Source organism: Schistocerca nitens, chromosome 12 (assembly GCF_023898315.1).
Source record: "Schistocerca nitens isolate TAMUIC-IGC-003100 chromosome 12, iqSchNite1.1, whole genome shotgun sequence".
NCBI lineage: Eukaryota > Metazoa > Arthropoda > Insecta > Orthoptera > Acrididae > Schistocerca > Schistocerca nitens.
The window spans coordinates 171,115,484-171,130,512 of NC_064625.1; the positions used below are offsets into that span (position 1 = coordinate 171,115,484).

Here is a 15,029-nt window from a genome sequence, read left to right on the forward strand (position 1 = left end):
ATGTACTGCTGTTCAACAAGTGCTTGATACATTTATTTTTTATTTTACTTCTGAACAAAAAATTATTTGAGGTTTTCAGGATAAATAGGACAGCCCATATGGATGGAGCACTTTTTTTTATGTCTGTGTTGTTGTTGTTGTTGTTGTTGTGGTCTTCAGTTCTGAGACTGGTTTGATGCAGCTCTCCATGCTTCTTCATCTCCCAGTACCTACTGCAGCCTACATCCTTCTGAATCTGCTAAGTGTATTCATCTCTTGGTCTCCCTCTACGATTTTTACCCTCCACGCTGCCCTCCAGTACTAAATTGGTGATCCCTTGATGCCTCAGAACATGCCCTACCAACCGAACCCTTCTTCAAGTCAAGTTATGCCACAAATTCCTCTTCTCCCCAATTCTATTCAATACCTCCTCATTAGTTATGTGATCTACCTGTCTAATCTTAAGCATTCTTCTGTAGCACCACATTTCGAAAGCTTCTATTCTCTTCTTGTCTAAACTATTTATCGTCTATGTTTCACTTCCATACATGGCTACACTCCATACAAATACTTTCAGAAACGACTTCCTGACACTTAAATCTATACTCGATGTTAACAAATTTCTCTTCTTCAGAAACGCTTTCCTTGCCATTGCCAGTCTACATTTTATATCCTCTCTATTTTGACCATCATCAGTTATTTAGCTCCCAAAATAGCAAAACACCTTTACTACTTTAAGTGTCTCATTTCCTAATCTAATTTCCTCACCATCACCCGACTTAATTCGACTACATTCCATTATCCTCGTTATGCTTTTGTGGATGTTCATCTTATACCCTCCTTTCAAGACACTGTCCATTCCATTCAACTGCTCTTCCAAGTCCTTTGCTGTCTCTGACAGAATTACAATGTCATCGACGAACCTCAAAGTTTTTACTTCTTCTCCATGGATTTTAATACCTACTCCGAACTTTTCTTTTGTTTCCTTTACTGCTTTCTCAATATTCAGATTGATAGCATTGGGGAGAGGCTACAACCCTGCCTCACTCCCTTCCCAACCACTGCTTCCCTTTCATACCCCTCGACTCTTATAACTGTATGAATTGTAAATAGCCTTTCGCTCCCTGTATTTTACCCCTGCCACCTTCAGAATTTGAAAGAGAGTATTCCAGTCAACATTGTCAAAAGCTTTCTCTAAGTCTACAAATGCTAGAAACGTAGGTTTGCCTTTTCTTAATCTTTCTTCTAAGATAAGTCGTAAGGTTAGTATTGCCTCACGTGTTCCAACATTTCTACGGAATCCAAACTGATCTTCCCCGAGGTCCGCTTCTACCAGTTTTTCCATTCGTCTGTAAAGAATTCGCGTTAGTATTTTGCAGCTGTGACTTATTAAACTGATAGTTCGGTAATTTTCACATCTGTCAACACCTGCTTTCTTTGGGATTGGAATTATTATATTCTTCTTGAAGCCTGAGGGAATTTCGCCTGTCTCATACATCTTGCTCACCAGATGGTAGAGTTTTGTCAGGACTGGCTCTCCCAAGGCTGTCAGTAGTTCTAATGGAATGTTGTCTACTCCCAGGGCCTTGTTTTGACTCAGGTCTTTCAGTGCTCTGTCAAACTCTTCACGCAGTATCGTATCTCCCATTTCATCTTCATCTACATCCTCTTCCATTTCCATAATATTATCCTCAAGAACATCGCCCTTATATAGACCCTCTATATACTCTTTCCACCTTTCAGCTTTCCCTTCTGTGCTTGGAACTGGATTTCCATCTGAGCTCTTGATATTCATACAAGTGGTTCTCTTTTCTCCAAAGGTCTCTTTAATTTTCCTGTAGGCAGTATCCATCTTACCTCTAGTGAGATAAGCCTCTACATCCTTACATTTGTCCTCTAGCCATCCCTGCTTAGCCATTTTGCACTTCCTGTCAATCTCATTTTTGAGACGTTTGTATTCCTTTTTCCCTGCTTCATTTACTGAATTTTTATATTTTCTCCTTTCATCAATTAAATTCAGTATCTCTTCTGTTACCCATGGATTTCTACTAGCCCTCGTCTTTTTACTTACTTGATCCTCTGCTGCCTTCACTATTTCATCTCTCAAAGCTACCCATTCTACTTTTACTGTATTTCTTTCCCCCATTCCTGTCAATTGCTCCCTTATGCTCTCCCTGAAACTCTGTACGACCTCTGGTTTATTCAGTTTATCCAGGTCCCATCTCCTTAAATTCCCACCTTTTTGCAGTTTCTTCAGTTTTAATCTACAGTTCATAACCAATAGATTGTGGTCAGAGTCCACATCTGCACCTGGAAATATCTTACAATTTAAAACCTGGTTCCTAAATCTCTGTCTTATCATTATATAACCTATCTGAAACCTTCTAGTATCTCCAGGGTTCTTCCATGTATACAACCTTCTATCATGATTCTTAAACCAAGTGTTAGCTATGAGTAAGTTATGATCTGTGCAAAATTCTACCAGGCGGCTTCCTCTTTCATTTCTTAGCCCCAATCCATATTCACCTACTATGTTTCCTTCTCTCCCTTTTCCTACTGTCGAATTCCAGTCACCCACGACTATTAAATTTTCATCTCCCTTCACTACCTGAATAATTTCTTTTATCTCATCATACAGTTCATCAATTTCTTCATCATCTGCAGAGCTAGTTGGCATGTAGACTTGTACTACTGTAGTAGGCATGGGCTTAGTGTCTATCTTGGCCACAATAATGCGTTCACTATGCTGTTTGTAGTAGCTTATCCACACTCCTATTTTCCTATTCATTATTAAACCTACTCCTGCATTGCCCCTATTTGATTTTGTATTTATAACCCTGTATTCACCTGACCAAAAGACTTGTTCCTCCTGCCACCGAGCTTCACTAATTCCCACTATATCTAACTTTAACCTATCCATTTCCCTTTTTAAATTATCTAACCTACCTGCCCGATTAAGGGATCTGACAGCCCATGCTCTGATCCGTAGAACGCGTTCTCTTTCTCCTGATAACGACGTCCTCCTGAGTAGTCCCCGCCCGGAGATCCGAATGGGGGACTATTTTACCTCTGGAATATTTTACCCAAGAGGACGCCATCATCATTTAATCATACAGTAAAGCTGCATGTCCTCGGGAAAAATTATGGCTGTAGTTTCCCCTTGCTTTCAGCCGTTCGCAGTACCAGCACAGCAAGTCCGTTTTGGTTATTGTTACAAGGCCAGATCAGTCAATCATCAAGACTGTTGCCCCTGCAACTACTGAAAAGGCTGCTGCCCCTCTTCAGGAACCACACATTTGTCTGGCCTCTCAAGAGATACCCCTCCGTTGTGGTTGCACCTACGGTACGGCTATCTGTATCGCTGAGGCACGCAAGCCTCCCCACTGACGGCAAGGTCCACGGTTCATGGGGGGGATGTCTGTGTTAAGTGTAAAATTTCAGTTATTTTTACAATAACAAATATGAAGGAGCTTAAACAACAGTTTAGTGTATAAAAAATTAGACTGGAATAAAATATAAAGTAGATACGTGCATTTATTCCTCAACTCCACCCGAAACATCCTCCCGTGTTTGGACAACCGTCCAGGTAGAAGTACCTCATCTGTGTGGCAGGCTGGACCGCGAGACGTGGCGGCGGCTGCCGGCACTGCGGGAGCTACGGCTGTCGGGGAACCCGGTGGCGGCAGTGCAAGCCGGCGACCTGGACGGGCTGCGAACCCTGGCCCGGCTAGACGCCAGCGACCTGCCGCAGTGCACCCGCATCGAGGCCGCCGCTTTCCGCGGGCTGAGGTCCCTCCAGGAGCTCGCTGTCTACGGATACCCCAGGTCTGTGACTGCAGTGCTGCAGAATCTGACGCACTGCGGAGAACTTGCGGAGAGACCCCGACCGCTTGTCGGGGGTATTGTGTTCTGCTTCCCCGTGCTACGGAAGCGTCTGAAAATGTCCTCTTTCAAATGATTTTCACGGTCGTGCTCTTACCTGAAAGCCACAAATGACAAGAATAAATGCTTGGCATTTCTTAACGTAGCACAAACATCTATGTCTCCTTCACTACTCTGTAATTCACATGCTAGTAGATTAAAAAATATTCGATGGATGGAAATAACTTGGCATCAGTTGTATTAGGTACAGATGTTCTACATGTTGGTGACCTAATACAGCTGACACCAAATTATTCACATTCAACAAAATTATTTCAGTCTGATTTTGAATGGCTGTCCGTCTTAATCGATGTAAATAACACACTGAAGTGTTTGAAGTGGGAGCCAGAGAGCCAGTTTTAGACTATTTTCCAACCATTTCATTTTTGAATACCACGTGGGAAAAATGAACTCACAAGTCTTCCTTCAAATCCTGATTTGTCTCATTTTACGAGGGAGGAATTGAAAGTAATGTGAAATAATTTTTTCTCTGGTGTTTTTGCAGCAGGAATATTGAAATTTTACAACAATCCTACAGAGCTGTATGGACTGTAGCAATGTCTCCACGCGGTGTGCATTCTTCCAAGAGGGCCTTGTGAAACTTAGTGTTTCACCGCACTCCGGGCAGGCAGTAGGAGCTGCAGCCCTGCGCGGATTGTTATTGGTGGGCTTTGCACAACACGGGAGCACTGTGAACGCTACAATTTCCATTAAAAGTCTGGTTAACTTGCATCGTGCCCTTCGTGACAAATGCCACAACATTAAAGCTGACGGTGTCATTCTTCCTCGTGACAGTGCTCGCACCCACGTTGCTGCTCCTGATCGTAAGAAAACAGCCAGATTCGGGTGAGAGGTGCCCCAGCATCCACTGTACCATCAGGGTTGGTTCGTTTGGGGGAAGAGACCAGACAGCGAGGTCATCAGTCTCGTCGGATTAGGGAACGATAGGGAAGGAAGTCAGCTGTGCCCTTTCAAAGGAACCATCCCAGCATTCGCCTGGAGTGATTTAGGGAAATCACGGAAAACCTAAATCGGGATGGCCGGATGCGGGATTGAACTGTCATCCTCCCGAATGCGAGTCCAGTGTGCTAGCCACTGCGCCACCTTGCTCGGTGTACCGTCAGGATTTTGCAGCATCTGAGTGTTATCTGTTTTGTCCCGTGAGGAAATTCCTGGCCGGACAACACTTTGCGATGGATGTGGAAGGGAAATCCAAAACTGCAGATGGCTATACTCCAGCCAAATGGACTTCTACAAACAGGCCATATTGAAAGTGGTACCATGATGGGAGCAATGTGTTGAGAACATTGGTGACTATGTAGAAAAATACGTAAAAGATGTAAGTTCATTTGTGATTTTTTTTTTTTTACTTATTAAACTTTTTGGTAAAAAAATTATTTTGCATTACTTTTTGATCTTCCCTCGTATTACCACGATCATTTCTCTCTATATAGATCGGAGTCAACAAAATATTTTTACGTTGTTTGCACTGTTAGCAGAAAGTTGGTGATTGAAACTTAGTGAAAAGATCTCTCCACAATAAAAACACCTTTGTAATACTGACTGTCACCCCCAACTAGCTTATAATATGCATGACACTCTCTCCCATCTCACAGTAATTCAGAACCTGCTGCCCTTCTTCGATCTCTTTTGATGTTCTTTGTCAATCCTATGTGGTAAGGATCCCATATCATGTGGCAACACTCCGGAAGAGGAGATACGAGCATAGTACAGGCAACTCTTTAGCAGATGTGTTACATCTTTAAAGTGTTCTACCGATAAAACGCAACCTTTGGTTTGCCTTGCCTCACAAGAAATTTCTGTATGGTAGTTGCAATATAAATTCTTTGCAATCGTAATACCCAAGTATTCAGTTCAACCAACTGCCTATAAATTTGTGTGTGTGTGTGTGTGTGGTTTCTTTTCTTTTCTTTTTTTCACATAACAATCTTCTCTAACTTTGTATTGTTTAGGGTCATTTGTCACTTTCTGCAGCATGCAGATATCTTGTCTACATCATTTTGCAATTTGTTTTGGTCCTCTACTGATACAGGTGATGCTGTAAGTTAATGTCCAGTAAACAAAATAATAGAGGTGCTCGAATTGTCTCCTAAATCAGGTCTATAGGCTAAGAACAGCAGGTTTCAGTAGACATTTTCCCATCATTGCTATGAACTGTGACCTTTCTGATAGATCATGAATCCTGTCACACAACTGAGGTGATGCTCCCTAGGAATGAAATTGTATTAGAAGGTATTTGTGAGGAACAGTATGAAAAGCCTTCAGATAATCTAAATCTGTGAGCCTGATATCCCCTGTTGCAGCACTCGCACTTTGTCCAAACGAAGTCAGTTGTTTCACAAAAATGACATTTTCTGAAACCCTCTTTGTCACATGTCAATAGATTGATTTCTTTACGGTATTTTATTATGTATATGTTGCTAAATACTACTGCAGATGAAGTTGGCCCATATAGTATTAGAAGGTCTAATTTATGCTATTATCTACAGCCAAATATATATACCTCCAAAAGTGCAACCAGTTCAAAATAATCATGTTTGCATTTAATGTTGCAACAGGAGGAATATAAAAAATCTTAATAAATATAGACATGTTCAGGAAAACCAGAACACCTTGAACGACTAGAGATATGACATACACATTCACAGTACATGTAAATTAGTATGTTCTGCAGAAATGATTAACATTTCAGTCACCTCAGTTCAGTATTTTTATTAAAAATGAAATTCCTCCAGCTGTATTTAAGATTTTATATTTACTTCATCACTACTAGTTTTGATGTTGCATCAATGCCATCTTCAGGCCTGTACACATTGATGAAATCAGTTGTGTGTGGCTCAGCCTAGCAGTCCGCAGTGAGACCGACACGTGCTCCACACGGATGGCGGGCAGACTGCCTACCAGACCGACACGTGCTCCAGATTGACGGTGGGCAGTCTGCCCGCCATCCGTGTGGAGCACGTGTCGGTCTCACTGCGGACTGCTAGGCTGAGCCACACAACTGATTTCATCAAAGTGTACAGGCCCGAAGATGGCATTGACGCAAAGCCGAAACTAGTAGCGAAGTAAATATTAAATCTTAATTACAGCTGGAGGAATTTCATTTTTAATAGAAATTGTACCAGCTGTGTCCCACCTTCGTCCAATTTAAATATAGATGTATGAAGATCAGTTCAGTGTGTCTCCTGTTGCTCAGTAGGCACAGGGTCTGCCACGGGCCCCGATAACTTGTTCCGTGCGGTGTGGCATTGACGTGTATAAGACACGAGTGGCATTCTGGGGTATAGGCCGTCCGTGTTGTACTCACCTGCCTCCAAAGTTCGTCTGTGGTGGTCGGCATCGGGTCACAGCACTGCAGCCTTCTTTGGACCGTATCCCACACTTTTTCGACTGGCGACAAGTCTGGTGATCTGGTGCATTAGGACAAAAGGCTGACCTCCTGTGACACCGAGAAAGCACCTGTTCGTGCAGCAACATGTGGTAGTGGATTGTCTTGCTGAAAAATGGCATCTGGGGTGTTGTGCAGAAAGGGTATGGCTACAGGTTCCAGGATGTCATTCACACAGGTCGCACTGACCACGGTGCCCTGGACAACAACCATCTGTGATTTGTGGTAGAACTCGACAGCAACCCACACCGTCGGGCCATGAGGTCTCGTGCGAATGCAGTGACAAATAAACAAACCAGAAAACACTATCTCGTGCCGTTCCATTCCCCGACGATATTGCTCCGTATACCGTTGCCGTTTAGCACATTTCTGAACATTCTTCAAAGTCAGGTGGAGAATCGGGCGACACGTGCGTAGCCCGTACCGTAATAACCGGCGACGGACTGTCACCCGGATAGTGTACGACGTGTTACACTATTCCGCTATTGTGCCAGATCTGAGAAGGGTAGTTCTGCAATGCCGTTCGGATGAGGTGTCGATCTTCTCAGAGGGTGGTCTGGGTAGTGCGACCTAACTCACCTCCTCGTGTTCTACGGCCTTCCGTGAAGCGTTCTGCACACACCCGTCGCACTGCCAAAACAATTCCTCCCACACTAGCAGCAGTTTCCCAGAGGTATGCGTCACATTCTCTCGTGCCAATAATGCGCCCTCTTTCAAACTTGACGATTTGACATTACTTTTCGTGCGTACATCGGCAAGGCGTCCTGCACGTCTGCTCGAGTCACACTGATCCGTCACCTTCAGTTTATAGCGGCGAGAGCAGCAGGCACAGTTTACCGGTGGGTAGCGTCGCAATATCAATGTCGACCGTGAACCTGCGGGCCGACATTGGTCAAATGCTGATCGTTCCTACAGAACATATTAATGTACACGTCCTGTGAATATGAATATAGTCTCTAGTAGTTCGAGGTGTTCTGTTTTTTTCTGAGCATGAGCGTACTTTTCTGATGAGGTTGCACACTGTCTACAGTTGACAGAGCTCCAGATTTTAACTGAAACCTGTGGAATGAAACACCATCTTACATATGACAAAAACTTGTACTGTCTCATTATCAAGCACAGCGTGAAGAATTCGTTAACTGAACTGGTTCAAAAATAGTGCACTTTAGCCTCAAAATCTGCCACGCAACCAATTCAAACTGACGACTTCTCAATAAACGAATAACGAGCCCTGTGCCTGGCCTTGCATTGGCCTTAACAATTACAAATATTTTCTCATTCTTACAATTTTAACTTCTCTCAATATACAGAGAAGTATTAAAAATTCATAAAACTTTAAGTGTCACAATATGTTGTTACAAACAAATGACACTTCTGAAGTAATGAGTATTGTTAACTTTTCATAGAAAATATCATAAAATTTTGGGTATTAACAGTAATTTTTGGTGCCTGCAAGTTTCTATTAACTATTCTAGTCACATACATTTTCATCTACACCTAAATCTACAATCTGCAAACCACTGTGAAGTGTGTGGCAGAGAGTGCAGCCCTCTGTACCAGTTATTAGGGTTTCTTCCTATCCCTTTCAAGTATGGAGAATGGGAAGAATTATTTAAACGCCTCTGTGCATGCTGTAGTTAATCTAACCTTGTCCTCAAAATCCCTATGTGAGCAATACGTAGGTGATTGCAATATATTCCAAGAGTCATCATATAAAGGCACTTCTTGTAACGTTGTTAGTAGTCTTTCTCGGGATAGTTTATGTCTACCTTCTGAGCCTGCCAGTTAAGTTTCTTCAGCATTACTGTAACAATCTCCCATTGGTCAAATAAACTTGTGACCATTTGTGCAGACCTTCTCTGTATATGTTCAATATCCCCTGTTAGTCCTGTTTCGTACGGGTTCCACACTCTTGAGCAGTGTTCTCGAATGTGTCACTCAAGTGATTTCTAAGTTACCTCCTTTGTAGATTGATTACACAATCAAATTGAAATCTACCACCTGATTTACTCATGACTGAGCCTATGTGATCATTCCATTTCATATTCCTACAAAGTGTTACACCCAGATATTTATACGAGCTGGCTGATTCCACTGTAACTCATTTTCTGAAGAGCAAAATTTTGCATTTTTCAACATTTAAAGCAATTTACCAACCTTTGCACCACATTGAAATCTTATGAAGATCTGACTGAATATTTATGCAGCTTCTTTCAGACAGTACTCCATTATGGTTAACTGCATCATCTGAAAAATCTTTGGTTACTAGGAATATTGTCATGAAGTTGATTAACATACAAAATGAACAGAAAGAGTCTCAGCACACTTTCATGAGGCACACCCAAAGTTGCTTCTACATCTGATGATGATTCTCCATCCAAGGTAACATGCTCTATCTTCCCTACCAAAAACTTCTCAATCCAGTAACAAATTTCACTTGATATCCCATATGATAATACTTTTGACAATAAGTGTATGTGTGGTACTAAGTCATATGTTTCAATGTTACAGATTTGTTAGTTGATACAAATGCCTTTCAATTTAGTTTAACCTTCACACAGGTGTCCCTATGCATAAAGTGCAGCAACCGCAAATAATATTGTCTTGTGCAATACCATTGTTGTTTTCTAATTGTGAGTCCATGCATATTCTTTCAGCTAACACAATGATGTGTTGCATTGTCATACACCCAAGGGAGTAGCAGCAATAAAAAATATACAGTGAGCTAGGTGAGAAAAAATTTACGATCCGTGCTAGAAAATGACTCGAGACTATGAGCTAGCAGCACAATCTCATAATGAGGCAGTTGTCTAAGAGATAATCAAATAAGTGGTTGGTTGGGATATGATGCAACTGCACTGTTTCATGCTCTGAGTGAGTCATTACTGCAGGGTAACAACTGAATGTTGCAACAGTGTGATATAATGGATGGTTATTTTATTATTGTTTAATTAAACCATGCTTTAGCTCATATAATGTAAGTTTATTTTATCATTGTTTGACTAAGCTAAGATTAAACTGTGATTTTGTGCATACATGTTTACTTCGGTAACATAAAGACAGTTGTTATTTACGGGGGTGCAAAGTACTCCGCATGCCTGCTCGTGTTCTGGAAAACAGCATCCCATCTTGAGAGTTAAATGCTGTTTATGTTTGAAATGTTTATATTTTGAACATGTAACTACAAAATTTTACAGTCTTTTTTGGAAATTTCTATGTGATAATTCTATAATATTGTCCAAAATTGCATTAAAAACAAATTTGTGCCATCCAAGATATGAAACATCTGAACTGACTGAAGACACACATGTATACCTAAAGTTTTCTGATAATGGTCTTTGTCTTCTGCAGGTAATTACATTACTTCAAGTGATATTAAATAATGATTAATATGTATAACAGGAAGAAACATAATGGTAAATGTACATTAACATAGTAAAAATTACAATGTATCACTCACTTTACTTGAAGTGTGTATCGCCTGCTTCTTTATGGATTTTGTACGTATTTCATTAACCAGCTTGGCCAATTATGCAGGAACACTGGTGAGCACAGAATGTGATGTGCTTTCAGCTGAATATGCGTAGACTGTGTTGTCTGTATCCCAAATGATATGTATTTGAGTGTGGTGTGGTGAATCTACAATACGGTGAAAGTGGTGCGATTGTCAGAAGAAAAAATTTTCTTTGGTGCTAAACCAACAGTTTCAGCTAATGCCAAAACGAATGCTGGTATTTACGATAACAGTTTCAGCCTTAAGCATCATCGTCATCATCATTTTCTTACAGCCTTTGTCCCACTTCAATGTGGGGTCGGCCTTGTTACTACGGATTTGGCAATGTTAGTGTCAGAGGGTGGCCGGATGGGTTTAGGCCTTTATATGTGTCTCTGTGGCAACCAAAACCAACTGCGGCAATGCCTTAGGCTGCGGATCAGAGCCGCCAGGATGAGTCGGACGACACACCAACGCCAACTGACAACAACCGACCGTGACCAACTGTGACCGACACAACAAGGAAGAGATAAACAACGGAGACTTGTAGAAACCACAACGCCAAAACCAACAGTAAATCCACTCGGAATCAGAGCCAGGAAAATGTCAACAACAAGCAACGACCAGAACGCAGTACCGCCGAGACAGAAGCGCAATCCAGAGCGAGTACCAGACTGACTGGACTAGGGCAGAGCGGGTCCCTATATACCAAACCGGAGGGAGCGGCTATCGGCCGCCGTCTGCACGTGGCGTAGCGGTGGCGGCCTCGCTGCGCGGAATAGCCGCCGCGCACGCAGAGCCCTCTACGGGCTGACCACGTCCATTTGTTCTGGCGCTTGTTCGACTTCCGTGGCGGGAGGTACTAGAGTCTCTAACTTGGATTTGATACTTTTCTGTATCAGTATGATAAAGTTCTTGTAGACATAACAAGTACTATTGTATTGTGGTTCAAAGAAACAGGTAGGTTTTCTGGACGGGCCAATTCAAAGGTTTGATAGGAGCCGCCTCAAACATTTTTAGGATAACTTTCAGCATGCAGTAGGTATGTTCTGAAGTGAACCAAGAATAACCTTTTGATGTGCCTCCAGAATAATGTAAATGATTCGAGAAAATTAGAATTTAGTGGAAAGTTATTCCTACAGATTAAACAGTGTAACAAGAAGTACTGTACACAATTTTTTCCCCAGCGGGCATGTGTGACACTAATGGAAACTTGTCAATAGTTATAAATCCGTATACCATAAATTTTAACTTTTGATTTAGAATGCTCCAGATGAAAGATCAGTTTCCAACCTTTCTTTGTTACGTACAGTCTAATTCAAAACTCTTTCGGACCGGTACACCGTGCCCGAATCGCTTCCTCGTCCGTTAATAAATGTGAGTATTCTCCAGGCTGGGCTTCCTGGACGTGCGCGCCATGCTGCGTGGGCTGCCCCCTCTGGAGAGCCTGGACCTGGAGGCGACGGAGGCCTCCCTGGGCAGCGACCAGCTGGCGGCCACGCTGCACCCCCGGCTGCGCCACCTCGGGCTGCACGGCCGCGCGCTGCGACAGGTGTCCGGGGGCGCACTGGCCGGGCTCCGCGCGTCCGGCCTCGAGGTACCGCACTCCACCCTACCTATTCTAAGACGGCGTAGTGGCTGCCGAATTAATTTTTTGTTTATTTGCTTACGTTTATTAGATCCGGTGCTTTTTTTCTAAAAAACAGTTCGAGGGTACTCCGACATTGGATATAATGCGGCGAAAATTACTTATAACTGCAGCGTGGGATACCACCCGTCTGCTTTTAGCCGTGACGTCATCATCATCATCACGGTATCGGGACCGTAGAGACATCTATCGGTACCTCGGCGTTTTAGCTAACGCATATCCGTTTAGCACTACCGTCGCCTACTATTAGCGGGTGAGGGCACTACACGCTTGTCAAACTGGCTGCCGGCGATTCAGTTGCCGCAGTTTCGAAATACTCGAAACAATCGATGACGTAGCTTTTCCCACCAAAAACTCCACTGGTATCGTTCGTATTGCAATTACCGACACGAAAAAATGAAATAAAAAATGTACGTCCACGAAATAAATCTTTCGCACTCTTCCAAGTTCTCAACATCGTAAAAAGATTACTTTGCTGACGAAAATGTTAAGGGGTACGCATCCCTGAGCGTTCCCCCAGAAAAACAGCACTGATTAGATCCGTAGACAACGTGCATTGTAGATATGAAGTGAAGCGTGCAAGTTTCTTTTCTCCGCAGTTCTATTCAGTATCTTCTCATTAGTTATGTGATCTACTCATCTAATCTTCAGCAGTCTTCTCTGTAGCACCACATTTTGAAAACTTCTGCTCTCTTCTTGTCTAAACTGTTGATCATCCATGTTTCACTTCCACATATGGCTACACTCCAGACAAATACCTTCAGAAAAGGCCTCCTAACACTTAAATATATATTCAACATTAACAAATTTCTCTTCTTCAAAAATCCTTTTCTTGTGGTTATTTATCTGTCACAATTTTTACACATTTAAAAATACTGATAACCTGATTAAAAAATAGAAGATGAAATAATGTATTTGTATTGGCAGTTCAATGATGCCAAGTATTTACTCATCATTATAAAATATAATTTTTTGGTTGGTAATCACCAGACAAGGATTTAAAACAAAAATTCTTGTCGTACCACTGACAAAATAATACAGATGAATATTTAAATGAAGGGTTTATTTTTTTAATTTAATGAAATTCAAGAAAAATGAGTAACACAGGTCACAATTTAAATAACACATATGAAAATATAAAGTGATGAAAAGAATGAAATTAAATCTTAATAAACACACAAAAATAACTTAAAAAATATGGGAAAAGATTGCAAATGGAGAAAGGGTACAAGAAACGAAAATGAAGAATTGGCCAGATGTGAGTAGAACTGACACACTGAAGGTTCCATACAGACTTAATTACCTACATAGACAGTTCATTCATTCCAAGAATCAAGAATCTCAATGATTTTAGCCTGTTATTGACACAGATACTGTCAAGGTATTAGTCTGAGGGATCCCAAGACTTTCAAGAATATAGGTTTTTGATAAGTTAATTCGTGAGTATGAATACAAGTGACATAAATGGTTGTATCTTTTGATTGCCCTGACTTAGAAACTTCACGTTTTTACATTACCAAGGGACCGTAGAGCTCAAATTTCAGCTTGAAATGTCTTCCCATTCCTGAGAAAAGGGTTCTGAAAAGTCGGACTGACAGATACATAGAGAATGAAGTGATCTTATTAGGGTTCTGTTTTTACCTATTGAGGTACAGATCCCTAAAAGAAAATAAGATGATTATAATGATGTGGCAAATGTTTAGAAATGAAAGAAATAGTGCTTAAACAATTAACTGAATAAAAGTAATGATCACAGTCATGTAGATAATGATATAAAAAATAAGTAGTACCCAACAAAACCTGAACATACAACGTTCAGCATACCACCCAAATAATTTAATCACTATGTTACAATGCCATTCTGAAACTTAATGCTATTTTTAAGGCTCTAGTGGATCAAGAGAACTTCTGAAATACTTTTGTGCCAATTACTTGCAAACGAGGCCACACCAAGGTGCGATTCCTGGGAACCTGACGTACACAACTGTAAAAGGCAGTCTGAAAATGTTAGTCCCACCCCTGGGGACCTCTCCATACTAGTTAAAAACAAATGTGGTAGATCATTTGAACACTATATTGTATCTGCACGGACCAGATATCATCACCCAGTACAGGTGTACTGGTCTCTGTGTAACTCTTCACACCACATGCATCATTTTATATGTCTCGGTCTTTTCATTATTCATATTTGCGAGTCTTTTCCACTGGCTGTGATGTGATGGTGGCTGTTGCCATATTGCTGTTGCAGTGTTCCTGAAGAGGTAATGACAGATGACAAATAATGTTTGGTCCTGTAGTACGTCACAGTTCCAAGTCCTATCACCTGTCAACTGTGGCAGAATTGTATGGCTGCCTTAATAATGACCTTTTTATGTTACTGAGGAGCCCAACAGAAAATAATTCAATACTACTGCTCTTTGTGGGATTGTTTGGAAGTTTTATGCTCTGGAAAGAGTTATAGGACTATATTATTTTGTACCTATTAAAATGGTGACGGTTGCAAGTCATAACTCGTGAACTGGGACTGAACTGTAACGTAGTTCTAATAATGAGTCCACATCTGTAGCTAAGTGATCAGC

General features: G+C 41.5%; 1 protein-coding gene across 1 annotated transcript in view; it reads left to right on the top strand.

The window, feature by feature from the left end:
- LOC126214986 (protein artichoke-like) overlaps positions 1-15,029 on the top strand; it is a 339,045-nt gene that overhangs the window by 309,670 nt on the left and 14,346 nt on the right. The window contains exons 15-16 of the mRNA XM_049941617.1: positions 3,592-3,804; positions 12,195-12,399. Of these exons, the coding sequence (XP_049797574.1) occupies positions 3,592-3,804; positions 12,195-12,399 (418 nt within the window). The remainder of the gene's footprint in view (positions 1-3,591; positions 3,805-12,194; positions 12,400-15,029) is intronic.